The sequence below is a fragment of the Anthonomus grandis genome, chromosome 10 (assembly GCF_022605725.1).
Source record: "Anthonomus grandis grandis chromosome 10, icAntGran1.3, whole genome shotgun sequence".
NCBI lineage: Eukaryota > Metazoa > Arthropoda > Insecta > Coleoptera > Curculionidae > Anthonomus > Anthonomus grandis.
The window spans coordinates 12,536,495-12,552,857 of record NC_065555.1 but is presented as its reverse complement, the minus strand read 5'-3'; the positions used below and the strand labels follow the sequence as shown (position 1 = coordinate 12,552,857).

Below are 16,363 nucleotides of genomic sequence, written 5' to 3'. Positions count from 1 at the left end.
AGAAAAGATAAAAATTTTTAAAAAAATTATTTTAATAGATAAATAATTTTATCTAGTAAAATTGATTGACCAAAGACAGTAAAGATTATATCTTTCAATTTAAATATTGCATATAATATGTTTATAGGCACATCGCGACATATTGTTTCTTAAGACTGAAAATTACGATTAATATATCTATATTCTGACTGTAATTAATAAATCTTCCCTAACCCATTTATTCCCAAGTTTAAATAAATTAAAATAACCTGTTTTGCCCGAGTTTTGCAAAACTTTTGAAAATTATATTTTTAGAAAAAATCAAATTAACTAATTATATTTTTCTGTGAAAATTTGTTTTTTTGTTTCTAAATATTTTTTTTTTATTTTTTAAATTGATGTTCCATTTTTGAAACACGTGGTTGCATAAAAACCAACTTTAATTTTTATGAACAAAAGTCAAGTTTAATTTAAAAAATCATAAAATAATTATTAAGTGGACACAATCATAATAGTCTTTAAAACAAGCCTCATGTAAATTGAGGTTGCATTTCTCACACATCTTAGTCGAGTTTTTGCGACATAGGGTGCACCTATTCATACACCATTATATATACCTAATTTGATTATGGTTCCGAGCCTCTAACGGCTTTGATGTCTTAGATCGTCCTCCAGTTAAAATAAGCCTTTCATATTTTTTTAAATATGCACCACTTCTCTTCGAAACTTTAAAAAATCGACTTTTTCGCCATTTGGTGGAAGTCTGTAATACTGCCAGGCGTTATGCATGCACGAGTCCAAGCAAAATGCGAAAAGACTCCACCACCATTTCTTGAAACGAACTCCAATTCTATAGGTGTGTATATTTTGATCCATTCGGTCCACTCCACTCATATTTATTTATTCTATTGCCCGACTACAAAAGGCTGAGGAACCAGGCATTTTTTTTCTCACTGGAAATCCACTGACTAACTTGACCAACAGGATTCACCGGATCGCAACTACTTACAATTAGAACAGGACGGTTATTATTCCATAAGGTAACTGTTATTTGAGAATTAGCGTCTGTAGAATAATCAAAGCTGCCTCTTGTACTCTTTTTTCTTGCATTTTATTGCGCAAAGGACAATTCTCTAATCTATTCCCGTTGAGTGTACTTGTATATCCTACTCCGATCTTCTGGAGCGAATTGACTAATTTTAGGGAGGAAAAATATCTGTCGCCATAAATTTTAAATGGGACATTTTTTGCATTTTTGGATTATTATCAGCACAATGCGCAAATTTTTTTAACAATTCAAACCGATTTCTTTGCATTGCGTTTGTTATTAATGGATTGTATATATCAGTATACACCTCCCAAAGCATACGCCATCTTGGAACTTGTAAATGCCCGGATAAATATAAAATACCAATAAAGCATTTTAGTTCTCCTGCATCAGTACTAAAATTATGATTGTCTTTTTGTCTAGCATACAAATTAAACATTTCTACTAAATAATTACATATTTCCATATCAAAAAATGATTCAAAGCACGCAACAGCATCTGGAAATATGGGGACGCGCCAGGCTCTTCCGAAAAAACAAATTGTGAGAAGGAGTTATTCAATTCCACTTTTTTCCAGCTTCTTTCTAAATTTGTTCTGTTTATATTAGCTTGGGTTACCAAGCGAACTAAAGGTATATTATTACTATCGTCGCTTGTATTACCATCAGATAATTCAGGAGAGTTATCGTTTACGATAGAATGGCCTGAGGTTCCTGGTTGCGAATCGATTGCGAAGATTTCCTTAATATTTTTATCCTGATCATTATCTCCAATATAAACTACTCCATCAATGTTCTTTATTATAGCACAAGCTTCTGACTGCATTTGACGACCACTAAGGCGATTTACATTAGCTGCAGGAACTTCATTAGAATCCTCTTCAAAATCCCTTCCATCGTTTGGAGGTGTGATAAAAACATCTGCAGCCCAAAACTGCTCATCTTCAACTAAATCAATTAGTTCTTGGGTCGTGTAATACCTACAATAAAAATAAAAAATTATATCCCCATTTGTTTCCAGTGTTCCAATATATGTAGAAACAACCTAAAATGATCAAATCATTTAGTAACTTTCAATAAGATTCGTATTGGGTATATAAAATATCTTGAATTACATCACTTACAATAAATTCTTTGCAGTAGAACAATTTAATTATCAAAACGATAAAAATTATACTTACTTTTTTAACGACATATTGTGAACTTTAAAAAAAATCAGTAATTAGTACACTAAATGCGGAAAATTTGCAAAAACGCACATCAAACCGCGCGACGGAAAGATAGTTAAGAGCACGCTTCTCAGAAAAGAGAGGGGGACAACGTGGTCATTCCGATTTTGGAACAACGGGACAATAATGACATTTCCAATATCGGAACTCTGGGAAAAAATAGGTCAATAGAAACACGATGTTTTTTGTTCCATATTGTTAATTTTTAAATATTTTACCTGAAACTATGATTTGCATCTTCTTGTGGTAATTTTTGAAAAAATTTATTGTAATTATATTTCTCGTAATCACTTTTACTAAAAATCGACATGACCAATAGTTTTTCATCTTAGACCAGTATCCAGTCTTAATCGAACACGTTGTATACATTTAATGTTAATAACTGTTTAACAAAATTATTGTTTTATAATAAATATTATAAAAACACGATAAAAAAAACCACTAACAAAATGAGGATTTCAAGATCTCATAACTAAATTTTATTATTTTAAATATAAAGTTTACTTAAATTTCTAAATTAAATTTAAATTTTTCACAGAAGGAAAAATATGTTAAAAAAATTAAATTTTTGAGATTCTAAAATAAATTAAAAGAAATAAAATATATAAAAATACATAATTTCAAAATTTTGAGGTAGCTTATAACGTCTTAAAGAGTATCAAATAAAATGAAAAAAATAATAATATAATAAAATGTAATAAGAAAAACCACAAGAACATTATTATATTCTTAAATTTTGTCCTCTATTTCATAAAAAAATTTTTTTTTGATACTAGGCCCCTCTGCAAAATAAAATCTAAAGAAATCGTGAAAAGGTGCTATATTATGGTGCTTAAATTTTTCATAAGGTCCAAATAAGACCGGTGTTTAAAAAGTAAAAGTGGAATGTTAAAACGTGTAAATAAGCTTAAAACTTGATAAATATATTGTAAAGGTATCTTTTAAAATTTAGTTCAATTTCCGTTAGTTAGCATGGTAAGAGCACTTTATAAATGACGCAGATTTTAAGCCAATTTATAAGAAATTTTTTTTATATTTATGTCATTTAAGTTTGATATCTGATCAATGGAATCCAGTAAGTATTTTGCGATTTGATGCTTTAAAATGCCAATATTATCAGTACTCTCAGATAAACCTAAAAGAAAGTAAAATTAATACTTAACTATAAAGTGGAATACATATCAGTGAAAACCAAATAACCTGGAATTTTGATATAATTTTCTTATTAGAAGAATACAAAAAGAAAGTTAAAAAAATATTTGTGTGAGCAGGATCCAAAAAGCAAAAGAATAAATTATGGCATTTGAAAGATATGATATCATTTCAATTAGTCAGAAATAGACACAAAAAAAGTAAAATAGTGATGGTCTCCATAGATATGTAATGCTTCCTTAGTATGATGATAATATTGGTGCTGATGATGTTTGTGACTATAAAGTTTTCCGATAAATTCAATAAATAGAAAAAAAAAACAAAATCCTTCCATTCTATTATTTTATAATATCTTCGAAAGTACTAGTAATGTTACATCTTAAGATCATCAAATTACGCAACTATATATTACATTGTCCAATATACAGATGATAACCATAAATTCGTAGTATCTGAAAGAAAAGTGGTTAACAATTTTCGAAATATAGTGCAATGTTTGAAACTTGTGATGTAAGTATATCATAGTAAATTTAAACTTTTATAACTAATATGAAAGTAATTAGTAATTTCTACCAAACCAAACCAAAACATAGCAAAAATGCATATAGGTCTACAAACAATACAGGAAAACAAAAATACTAAAAGCATGCGTTTTAAAGGTAGCAGTACACATCTATAGGAGTGCTTTCAATATTTCCATTCAATGTGTAAATGGGTTTTGTGTATTAGGTTCGGTATTGTAAGGTGTGTTTCAAATATTATTTTTTAAAAATCAGTTACCTTTAAGGAGAGAATATTTCGATTGGTTCGAAAGTAAAGCTCAGATATTTTCTTCTGGAGCAGTAAGAAGTACACTATGCAGACATAAAACAACAAAAATCATCAACATATAAAAAACATGAATAAAATAATCAACGATCTTCAATTTTTTTTTTAGAAATAGGTAAGATAACTGAATTTTATATTGATGTGTGTTAGTAGTTGGTTTATGTTTGGTGTTTAAGTATTTGGAGATATTAAGTAGTAATATACATTTATAAATTCTGGCTGAGATTTTACGAAAAACTTCAGATTTTATTTAATATTATGTTTTAATTTGTAAATAAAATTATGCCATTGCAAATCAGAAGTTTAATATATTTTTTTATTTATTACTTTTTAAAAAACACTTTCACATCAAAAATTGTAAAAAAAATTATATAATTAATAAAGATACATTTTAATTTTTTTTTATTTTACAAACTTCTTTTTGATTGGAATATAGAAACCATATTATTTCTAATTAATTTTTTTTCTTTAGGATATTTATTTTTATTTACATTATAATAATTATATTTTTTAATAAACCTATTTCCCTTTCTATGTAAATTTTTAAAATTAGTTATTTTTATTTAAATTTAATAGTTAAAAAGGTATAAAATGATAATTTTTAGTAGTCATTTAATTGTTAATAAATATTGCAGATCGTTTAATAATTAGAATATTTACTGCGAATGCTATATGAATATAAATATTATATAAATACTTAAAAAACGAATGTAATAATGAGATTGTAAATTTAAAAAATGGTATTATTTTTTTGTTTAAAAGTATATTTTAAATAAATTTCATATGAAAAATAAATATTTATAATTTATATTAAAAAATCTGAAACTAACTAACATTAATTATTATTAAAACTTTTTTTTAAACTTAATTTTCTCCTGTTATGTATATTTTATTTTTTGTTTAAATTTATAATTTAAACTCAAAAAAAAATTAAAATATCTTTATTAAATTAAACTGCCTTGAAATTTTTATATTAAAATTAATTTCATATCTTTTAACAGTTAATAATTTACTTTAATAAGGTGCAAACTTTGTATTACGTATTTTCTTAATTAATTGTGTCTTAAATTTGGTTTTTCTATCTATTTTATTTTTTTGGTGTTGTTTTTTCTAAGTACTGCAAGATTCAAAAGATAAATCTCAAATATTTTAATTATGATTAAAATGGGAAATTAAAGTTAAATATATTTTTTTAATTAAATTTCGCACATTTCGTTAATCATTAAATTAATTTTTTTAAGTCTGTGTCATTTAAATATTTATATTTATACTATAAAATTTCATTTTAGTTATATATTTAATTTAAAAAAAATACATTTCTTTTAAATTAAAGAAAAACGGTTTTTAAGTTAGTTTCCTATTTTATATAAAATTTAGTTATTTATTTTTTTAATATAATAAGACTCTTCTAGAAAAGCGGACATTTTTATAACCTAAAATATGAATTACTAAAAAATTAAAAAAAAATTAAAACGTATAATAACAATAACGTATTTTAAAGACACATTTTTTAATTAAATCCTTTTTTAATATATTTTCTAAGATTTTCATTTGTTAAAAATTTGATATTACAAATATCAAATTTTTTTAAGTATTTAATTATTTATATATTTTCAAAATTTAATTTAAAATATTTAAGAATATTTAAGCGTAATAATAACATTAACGTATTTTAAAGACAAATTTTTAAATTTAAACTTTTTATAATATATTTTCTAAAATTTTCATTTGTTAAAAAATTCTAATTAAATATTGAGTTTTAAAGATTTTTAATTTTTCACTAATATCAATTTTTTAAATATTTAATTATTTATTAGTTTGCAAAATTTAATTTGAAATATTTAAGAATATCTTGTTTTTCACTAATTTCGAGATTTTCTTTTGTTCTGTTAAATGTTAGTAAACTTTTCTAAATATAATAATATTCTTAAAATCTTTTATGTTTTTTCTCAAGGATCTTAATTTTCTTAAATATTGAATCGTTTTCTATGTAATATTTTTTATATAAATATTTCATTTAAAAATTAAGAAATTCTGACAATATTTATTTATTTAGCAAAAATTCTTTTAATTCAGATATTATAAGAGTATAACAAAAATAAGCTAAATTCCAAAATTTAAATTAGAATTTATATTCTATATTTATTAAAAAACTACGGACAAAGATATTAACAAAATATACAGAAAAATAAATATTTACACTTTCATGTGTTATTGATCAATGGCCAAAAAAATCTGTAGCTTATTTGCATTTTTTTTCAATTCAAAAGATATAAGAAAGCTTTCGTATGCAATTTTCAAAAATGCGTACTACTTAAAATAGAAAAAAAAATTGTTATACGCATCAAACGACCACTAAAGGGTAAAACAGTACAAATTTAATATCATAAAAAAAAATATAAAATGCATAAAAACCACTTTTTCTCCAAACACAAAAGAATGTTTATAGATTACACGACCAAAAAATGACTAGCGCAGGCAGGTATGAATTATAACTAAAAATTGAATATTATAAAAAACCCGTCTATAGCGCATCACATTGACGCCATTTTAATAATAAATCAGGCACTACTAGAGGTGTGTAATGTCATATGTGTATTAGAGTGATGTGATTACCGATGCACACAACACGCGGTATTGCTCACCAGTTCTGCGCAGAACGGCACCTGCAAGGGAACGGAGTGTTAAAATTGTTAGTTAGCTAGCTTAGCTAGAGAGCAACAAGCACGATTTTTTTTATTTCTATTTTTTTTTTGGAAATCTGCAGCTATAGCTGAGCTAGATGGCCGGGTTTAGTAGATTAGATTACAATGACATGGCAAAGTTAATTGGGATGACTAAGGAGGGCATTTTTTTAAATAGCTTCTGATTATAGAGCTCAAAAGCTATTTTTCGACATTTGTTAAAAAGTGTTAATAAGAGTGACAAGAAGATGTAAACTAAGTTAAAATTTTTTAATTTACAGAATTTTATTTTGTTAGAATTGAACTGATTTTTTGGATGTTTTTATAATTTATTTGCCAAATTATTTTAATTTTCCATTTTAAATTCAAATATTTTTTTTATTTGTTTTTTTTTAGGTGGAGTTTTACAGGAAGACACTGTCTCGCCTAAGCTGCTTATTACGCTTCTGGAATACATATTCAAAACTATTGAGCTAGACAGTCTAGGTATAAATATGGATGAAAAAGATCTTAATCACCTCCAGTTCATAGACGACGTTCTATTGATATTAGATTGCCTAGGTAAAATGGAAAAGATGTGTGAAAACTAACATCTACCTCACACAAAGTTGGTCTCAACATCAACGCAACAAAAACTAAAATCATGACAAATCTGCTTTTTAGCCAAAACCTTCTGCTACATAGAAAAGAGATCTGCTAAGTGACATATAAATATCTAGAAGATGAGATCAGAATCGGTAGAGATAATGAAATATGCAAAATCCAGCGGAGAATTGGAATATCGTGGGCAAAGAAATATATAACGCGCCATGGAACGTTCTCTATTGGGAGTTACAATAAAGGATAGAGTTCACAATGAAACAATACGACCAGGACAAAGATTGGACAAGACAATTTTATTTTAAAATATATTTCTGTTGAGATTCCATCCAGATCAAGAGCGAGAAAACCTGATTTATCTAGGTTGTTGGTGGCGAACGAGTATTTTATTAAAATAGGAGAAACAAAGAATTTCAAAATACAGGTATGTCAAAATACATTTAAAGGTGTTCTGCAAGTTTCTAAGGATCGCATTCAAAGAATTGGACGAGTTTTTCTACTGTTAACTGACTTACCACCTAAAGAAAATCGTGGTGGCTCAAAACAAAAACCTATGTATGCCCAAAAAAAAAGGCTGTTAAAATATTTATTGAGAAACTACAATGTTCTGATGTACATTATTGTAGAGAACAAAGCAACAGATGGTATTTGGCTTTTGATTTAACTATAAACAAATTGTTAAATATGTATAATAACCAAGTGCCTGAAAGTAAATTAAAAGTCAAAAAAACTTTTTTTTAGGAATATATTCTGCCTTGAATATAATATTAGTTTTGGATCACCAGCATCCGACATTTGCTCTCGTTGCAGTTCTTTAACAGAAAAAATTAAACAAGAAAAGGATAATGACAAACGTAGTCAGCTTTAAATTAAAAAAAGAGATCATATCTTAAAAGGCAAAGTTTTTTTTTCCAAGTTGAGGGAAACAAAGGAAAACATGCTCATCTTATCTTTTGACTGTCAAAAAAACTTGGTAAATCCAAAAGTCCAAGATCAGATCGCCTATTATAGCCGCCAGCTCTACACTTATAACTTTACCATTGTTAAGGGTTCTTCAAAAACTAAATTATAAAATAATAACGTGTTCGTTTACACCTGGATGGAACACGAGTTCCATAAGGGCTCGAACGAAATTGCCTCAGCTGTTTTCCATTGCCTACGTGATCTCATAAATTTGTCGGGTTACAGCAAAATAAGATTGTGTGCAGATGGCTGCGGAGGGCAAAACAGAAACTCCATAACGGTTGCAATGTGCATTTACTTCTTGGAGAATATCGCATCGCCCCATATTGGTGAAATCAAGCTGGTTTTTCTCATTAGAGGTCATTCATTCCTACCATGGTATTGGTATCATCGAAAAAAAATTAAGAAAACTTAGCGAAATCACAAACCCCAACACGTATATCGATATCTTTAAGGAAAGAGGAACCGTCATTAATTTAACAGATTCTGGTGTCAAATCTGTTGCAAAGGAGTATCTGAAAGGTATGCAGTCTTGGCACTTTAAATTTTCTGAAGCGAAAAGGATTGTTATTGAGAAAAATTGTGATAAAATAACAGTTAGAGGCACAGAACACTACAACAGTGATGTTGTAGAATCCAAGACAATTTTTAAACGTGGGAAACGATTGAATCAAATAGAAGTGGGTAACATTGATAAAGGAGTGGCGGGTAATGAAAAAAAAAGTTCAAGATGTCAAAAAGTTATTAGTTGCTCATTATGGGGAAGATTGGATGGGGAGAAGAAACTGAAAATAATGAATTTTGTGAAGGAGAAGTGGAAGAAGATATTTCGCTAAGAATTTAAGAAATTACGATTTTTTAAATAATGTTATCTTTTTTTAATAAAAAAAATAAGATCAGTCAATTGCTGTACTTTTTCGTGCCAAAACTTGTCTTATCCATGCAGTCATGCCAAAATTTGTCTTGTCCATATTGTTTTAATAAATTTTATAGAAATTAAATAAACAGGATTTAAATGAATGCTAAAATTAGCACACAAATGATTATAGTAAATCCATACATATTAAATTTGTATAAATTTGTATTTGAAAATCTTCTAAAACATTTTTTGCCAATGTGAAATTTTACCCAATATGGAGAAGGCAAGTTTTGGAATGGAACCCCTCAGATATGGTAGAGCGAATGGCTTGCTTGAATGCAATGAATAACCATTATGGACAGATGATGTGAAAAGCATCTCTACAAACTGGATTCATGCTGCTTAGGATCAAAAAAAATAGAGAATATTGAGAGAGGTATTTATTAAACAGTGAACTTGTCCACTGTTTGATGAGAAAGCAAATTACTTCACCTACATTTTCAGAAAGAAATTTAATAAATTAGTTTTTCCTCGAAAACAGCAGCAGATAATTACAGGAAGCAATATTGCAAAAATATTTAAATATATATATATATATATATATATATATATATATATATATATATATATATATAGAATTAAATAGAGAATCAAACAAATGTATAATATACAAGGTATAATATATAGGAAATTAAAGGTCCTGTTACTTTTTGATCTAAGCGGCAACATTAATAGATCACTATCTAGTAGTAAACATTTTTTTTGAAACGAGCTATGCCTTATTTTTCATTAACGTCTAAATTAGTAATAATTACAATCCCTCTACATATAATGGTAATCATTATTACCCTATATTTAGTTAAACATTTTTAATTTAATTCTCTGACTTTGTAATTGTTAAATTTAAAAAAAAATATATTAATTTAAAATTCCAATTAAAGACTGTTTCAATTTTTTTTATTCATTTCTTGATAATATAATCATAGTTTCACATTTATTTTTTTTTCTTAATGTAACTATAAAATGAATAACAAGTTTCTTTTTGTTATTTAATTTTTGGTAATTTAGAGATAGGTTTTCACATTAGGCGTTTACATTATTTCGATTTTCCTGATTAATTCAATTATTAGCCTGGTGATGATACAAACCAAGTATCCAAACTCTAATAAGGTGCTTTTGTCATTAAAAAAAGAGACTTAGACGACACAAAAAACTTTACATTTTTGGTTAAAATTAGTACTGATTGTGCCTAACCATGAAATTTGTTCGTTGCTAAAGACCAAGCCTATATAAATAAATGATAAAGTGACGTAAAATACCTATTTTAAAAAGAAATTGTATTTTTAATTTAAATAATTTAGATATGGCTGGAGCATTCGCTGAATGACAATTATCCAGTCCTACTATTCTGGTTAAATTGTTTAGAGGCTATCAACCTGAGAAATTGTAATTAATAAATGTCGAAGGTGTCAAATAGCTCATTAGACTAAAACATAAGAAATGATAATTACTTTAATATTTAGTTTTATTAATATTTTTGCCATCTGCTTGAGGGTTTTTTATTCTAATTTTCTAAAGAATATTCTTCTAAAACTTTGCAAAAATATGCTCAAGGTTAATGAAAATCGCTAAGGAAATTACCAAAAAAAGATCCCAACGAAAAATGCCCTACATACTGAAATCACTAAACCAAAATCACGTTTTTAGGCACAAATTCATTCCTAGGAACTCATTTATGTTAATGTAAAACAAATAATAAAATATTTGAAGTGGCCTTACAGAATAAACGATTAAGAAACCAAATGCATGGAGAGTCATTCTCATGACTAAGAATTTAATATTACAAGACTTTTTGTCATTTAATCATTTTCATACTCAACATGAAAAGGCGTGCGAAAGAATTAGATGCTTAAGAAATACCATCTCAGTACTAATCTTTATTTTTTTTTTCGACCTATGTAACCATAAAATGCGAAAAAGTCACAAATGTCATGGATTATAATCGCTGGATAGGTATTGCTTTATTTGAATAAGAAACGATTCAAAATATTTCTTATTCTTCATTTTGGATGGCAAAATATAATTTGAAATCAGAATAGTTGTTTTGAATGTTGCCTATCCTGCATTGCATAGTACAGCAGTATATAGGCAACCAGATATAAATATAAAAATAATTTGTTCAATGTAGAAAGGTCTAGTAAAAAATGCCCTCAATAATCAAATGATAAAAATGAATAAAAAAATAATAACGACAATAGGCAACATCGAAGCACACTAATATTTTATTATTAATTTATTATGCAACTAAGCCATAAAATATATTTTGTTAATATTTACATATCAACAAAGGCTCAATAACCTAAACTGTCAATCCTTTAACAAGTTTTTGCTTCAATTTGCTATCAAATATGTGAGTAAACTCTAAAAACTTAATAGTACACTATTAGTAACAACAATTGTTAATATAAAACTATTTACACTTAATTCACCAACTTACCTTGCACTTGCAAGTGGTACATGGATCTTGCGGATCTAAGAAATCCGAACCTGACGGGTATAAAACATCTTTAAAAGTGCAATTTCTTCCCAATCCTAAGGAGTAATTACCCCCCAGGGAGCAGAGGTCACCGCAATGGGGACAACAATCCCCAGGCGAGTGAATGGGGTTGGAACAGATAAGTGGAGGACATTTTAGTTCCCAGCAGTCAATCTCGCCGTAGAGACACTCACAAGTTTGGCATTGGTAAGACCATCTGTAAATTTGTACTCAAATTTAAAAAATTTGGAACATACTTAATAAACAGTAATCAAAGGGATATTTTAATCACATATTCTAAAATTAAAACTAATAAACGTTCTACTGTTAGTGATATAAACGAATTAAAACGATAAATTATATTTAATGCGATAATTACGAAATATATTCGATATAGCTTTTGATCAGGGCGGGAATAAATATTCTGGGACTTGTTTCGGAGGCCATCCCTGTGGCGCCATCTAAGAATCATGGTTTAAGACATGAGTTAAGGTCATTCGTCTTATTTTCATTTTTATACCATGCTGCCATCTACCAATTATGCTATAAACCATGAATTAAGGTATCTGGAGTCGAAAGGGGTCGTTAAATACGGGAGACGAAATATGAGGTGCTTTACGGTAAAATTTATCCTATTCAAATTTTACAAAAAACGAAAAAAATGTGGCAACACATTTCAGGTTTTCCGTTGCAAAAAGATTCAATATGAGAAAAAACGCTAGTGTAGAATTGAATTCTCGGAGAATTCTTCTACAATTCGGATACTGTGGTACCTAAATCAATTTTAAAAATTATGGAGCATTTCTTTTAGAAAATATTACGACGAAAGTCTTATATTATTATCATAATGAAAGAAGGGTTAATTATTACCTGTAAGTTCCTTCTGATGAAAAGACATTTTGCAATATGGTAAAAGACAAGAGTGACCTTAATCCATATGCTGAAGCCTAGATTTTAAATTGTGATATGGTATAAAAGTAAAAATAATTGATTAAAACCAAAAACCTTAATAAAAGAATTATGGTTTAAGGAGGACCCTTTTACTCGGATACTCTATTGTAAAATACCAAAATGAACTTAAAAAACGCTAAAAGTTTACGAAAAACATTTCTCTTTTAACATTTTTTCTACAAATAATAGTACTATGCTAAGTGAGTAAATGCTAATCACTACATGGAAAAGCAATTTGGTGAACAGTAAAAGACAAAAGAAAATCTACAATTTTTCGATACTTATTCGTAGAAACATAATATAAAATTTTGTTTCAATGGTTTACCTTTTCAGATCAAGTGACTCTAATTCACGCTTTTTGAGGCAGGACTGTTAGATGGCGCCATAAGTATTCCAAGACAAGTGAAGAAAAGGAGAATTTTACAGCGTTTCGAAACAAGAAGTTAAGAATACTTATTTTCACAGTAATTACAGAATGAAGCTGTTAATTTATCAAAACCTATCGAAATGTTCCAGTTTCATACTTACTTTTCACCATGCATAAAAATAACATCATTTAACTCCTGATGTTTGCAAGCATATCGGGAATCACACTGCGGACAGCAATGGTCGGCACGCGGTTTGCTACAGTCACATTTTGGTTTTTCGCAGGTAATTACTCCCTTATGACAGCTACAGCTTAAGCAAGGGTTAAATTTTGATAAAACACTAACGCCATGTGCAACCTCGGCATCTTCGAATATACAGCTGTACCGACAGTCTGCGGATCCACTTGGACATGCGCATTCGAATCCGCCATCCTTGTTGATGCACTGAGCTGTCGAGTGACAGGTATGACGTGACTCGTCACATTCGTTAATATCTAAAAGTAGGAAGTAGTTACTCATGTTAATGTTAGGGTACTAATCACTCTAACCAAGATATTTGTCATAAACGCGAATCGATTTCTGTTATGTTGCAAATTGTTATCATTTAGCTTGAATAGGCCTAACATACCTCTTTTTTCTGTATATTAGTGCAAAATTATAACCGTAGACATAAAAAATATATTTCAAGTACTTAAAATGAGATCGCGTGCTAAAAGATGGGATGCGACGAAGACTCGAAATACTTAATTTAATCTGGGTTAGAGTAATTTTTTATAGTTTTGCTTTTAGGAGAATGTCTTCGGTGCTCAACTTACCTATACAAGAAGTACCAAGATTATTATCTGGTACAGGGCCTTCATATCCTGGTTTGCACTTGCAATAATACCAGCCCATCATATTGACACAAGTCGAAGAATTTGTGCACCTATGTGCGTTTGCAGCACATTCATCCAAATCTCTTTCACACGATGTGCCGGTATAACCGCCTGGACAAGAACACTGTCCTGGCTTAAGACATACACCACCATTTAAACACTTTGGCATGCAAATCGCTAAAATATAATTTTTTTTGTACTAAACACTCGAGTTTTTCTTGCTAAAACTTACGGCTGCATTGATATCCATCTCCCTCATATCCTTCTCTACATTGACACTTGTAGCTGCCTTCAGTATTGACACAATCAGCATTTAAATCACAATTATGTGCGCCTGTTGAGCATTCGTCTAGTTCTGCACAATTAAACCGATCCACTCGCACGTAACCATCTATACATTGGCACTCGTACGAGCCAGGAGTGTTTACGCAGCGAGTGTTTGAGTGGCAGTGGTGTCCTTCTCTACCTCCTTCTTGTTGGCATTCATCTATGTCTATTTGAAATAAGCAAGAGCCTAGTTAGTAAGTGTTGTATGGAAGGATTTTGCAAAATGTTATAAGTAAGGTAAGACTAACTAACTAGTAATTTAAACGCGTAAGAAAGTTGAGAATAGTATCAACTGTTTTTAAAATATTATAAGGCTACGAAGCGCCCAGGACTTTTTTAAAACTTTTTTGACTAGAAAGGACCGTTTCTACATTTGCCTGACCAATAAATTTTAGTCAAGTTTAAATATTTATTTAGTGAGTCTTGGTAAGCAGGCTCCCTTTCCCAACTCATGAAGCATATGGACTAGTTTAATAATTTCATGTGGATTAACGATAATTTGAGCTGCTTTACATATATGGTATAATATTTCACCCTCAAAATGTATACGGGACTTCCATCTAATGACAAGAAAGTTATTCTCCGATTACTCGGCACTCTGGTGATCTGCTAATTTAAAAGTACTCATTTGAGCTTAAGTAGAATTTTTAGTAGAATCATCTTTACTAACTCCTTTATCGCTCCAAGAAGAAAGAAAAGATCGGACACCAACCTATCAAAAAATTCTGGATGCTCTTTGTTTTGGCAAGGCCCTCTCTAGCAGATTTGTCATAGTCAAACTTCTAATCTCTTCAAGCCATCCTAATTTTATATTATCCTACTTTTATACATCAACCACAGAATAAGAGGAAGGTAACCTTAAAGGAATCATTCTTCTCCAACACCTTCATTATTAAAAGAACAAGAAGGAAAGAGTCTAATAGTAACATGAATGTAGTTGAATGTTTTGTAAAATAAAATTGGACTTTAGTTTGCGTTACAACTGAATAGAGATTTTTGATGCAGAAAAGTACTCTTAAAAAATCCATCCTTATCAGTTGGTCTATACTCACCAAATAATTTTTTTCGTCTAATATATTTATTGAGTTTTTTCCTTCTACATGGCTGCACTGCTATAACTTATTCTAGTTCTAATCATTTAACTTATCAAGTCTTTCACTCAAATTTAATAATGTCAGTTAGCAAGTTAGAGCATCAGCATCCGATTCAATTATTTCTGTTTAAGATCTGATTTGACAAATGTGGCTTATTTACAGCAGACCTTAAAGAATCTCCACCAGTGCAGAGTTTGTAAACGTAATGACCAAAATTTTGTTTTTCTAACTACTCTGTAAGTTTTAGTAGAATAGATTGGATAGTAAATGGTGCTGAAAAGTTACTGGTTAAGAGAGTTTCCGAAAGCTGACTTTCTTCCCTAATTCATAAATCCCATGATTTCAGTAACGATAATTCGAACTGTTCATCATTATATTGGTATGAGGTAAAATATTTGCAACTCGCCACGAAGCAAAATGTATTCCTTGTGCACTATCCTATACAATATTTGACAAGTGTATGGTTCTCAACAGTACCTATTAAAATAGAAAAAGAAATATAAACCCTTTGACAATAAAAAAACAAAGTTCAGGTATTTGATTTTATAAGAACTTTCCTAAAAAAAAACTACCTTTAATTGCCTCGAAATTTTTAAAAAATGCTAAAAAAAACTTCTTTCAGGCAGTTGAGGTGATAAGAAAAATCCGAACTAATGCCTGCCGAATTTCCATATTTGCTAAATTTTTCAATCGACGTGGCAACCTTGTAGTGCATAAAGATGGTATATTGTAAATAAGGAAGGCGTTCTAAATTTAAATCTCCATAGCAACATTTTTTAAACCTTTAAAAATATAAAAAAAATATAAAAATTGCTACTTTAATCCTGACTAATTTTTTTTCCAGGTAATTGAGGTCATAAGAAATCTGCAA

At 28.8% G+C, this 16,363-nt stretch overlaps 1 protein-coding gene across 2 annotated transcripts in view; it reads right to left on the bottom strand.

Annotated features, from left to right (window-relative positions):
• Window positions 1-16,363, bottom strand: part of LOC126741233 (protein kinase C-binding protein NELL1-like) — a 143,546-nt gene that overhangs the window by 8,939 nt on the left and 118,244 nt on the right. For both annotated transcript variants that reach the window (XM_050447606.1, XM_050447607.1), the window contains 4 exons: window positions 14,304-14,564; window positions 14,012-14,248; window positions 13,357-13,690; window positions 11,839-12,094 (listed from right to left, as the gene is read on the bottom strand). In XM_050447606.1, the coding sequence (XP_050303563.1) occupies window positions 11,839-12,094; window positions 13,357-13,690; window positions 14,012-14,248; window positions 14,304-14,564 (1,088 nt within the window). The remainder of the gene's footprint in view (window positions 1-11,838; window positions 12,095-13,356; window positions 13,691-14,011; window positions 14,249-14,303; window positions 14,565-16,363) is intronic.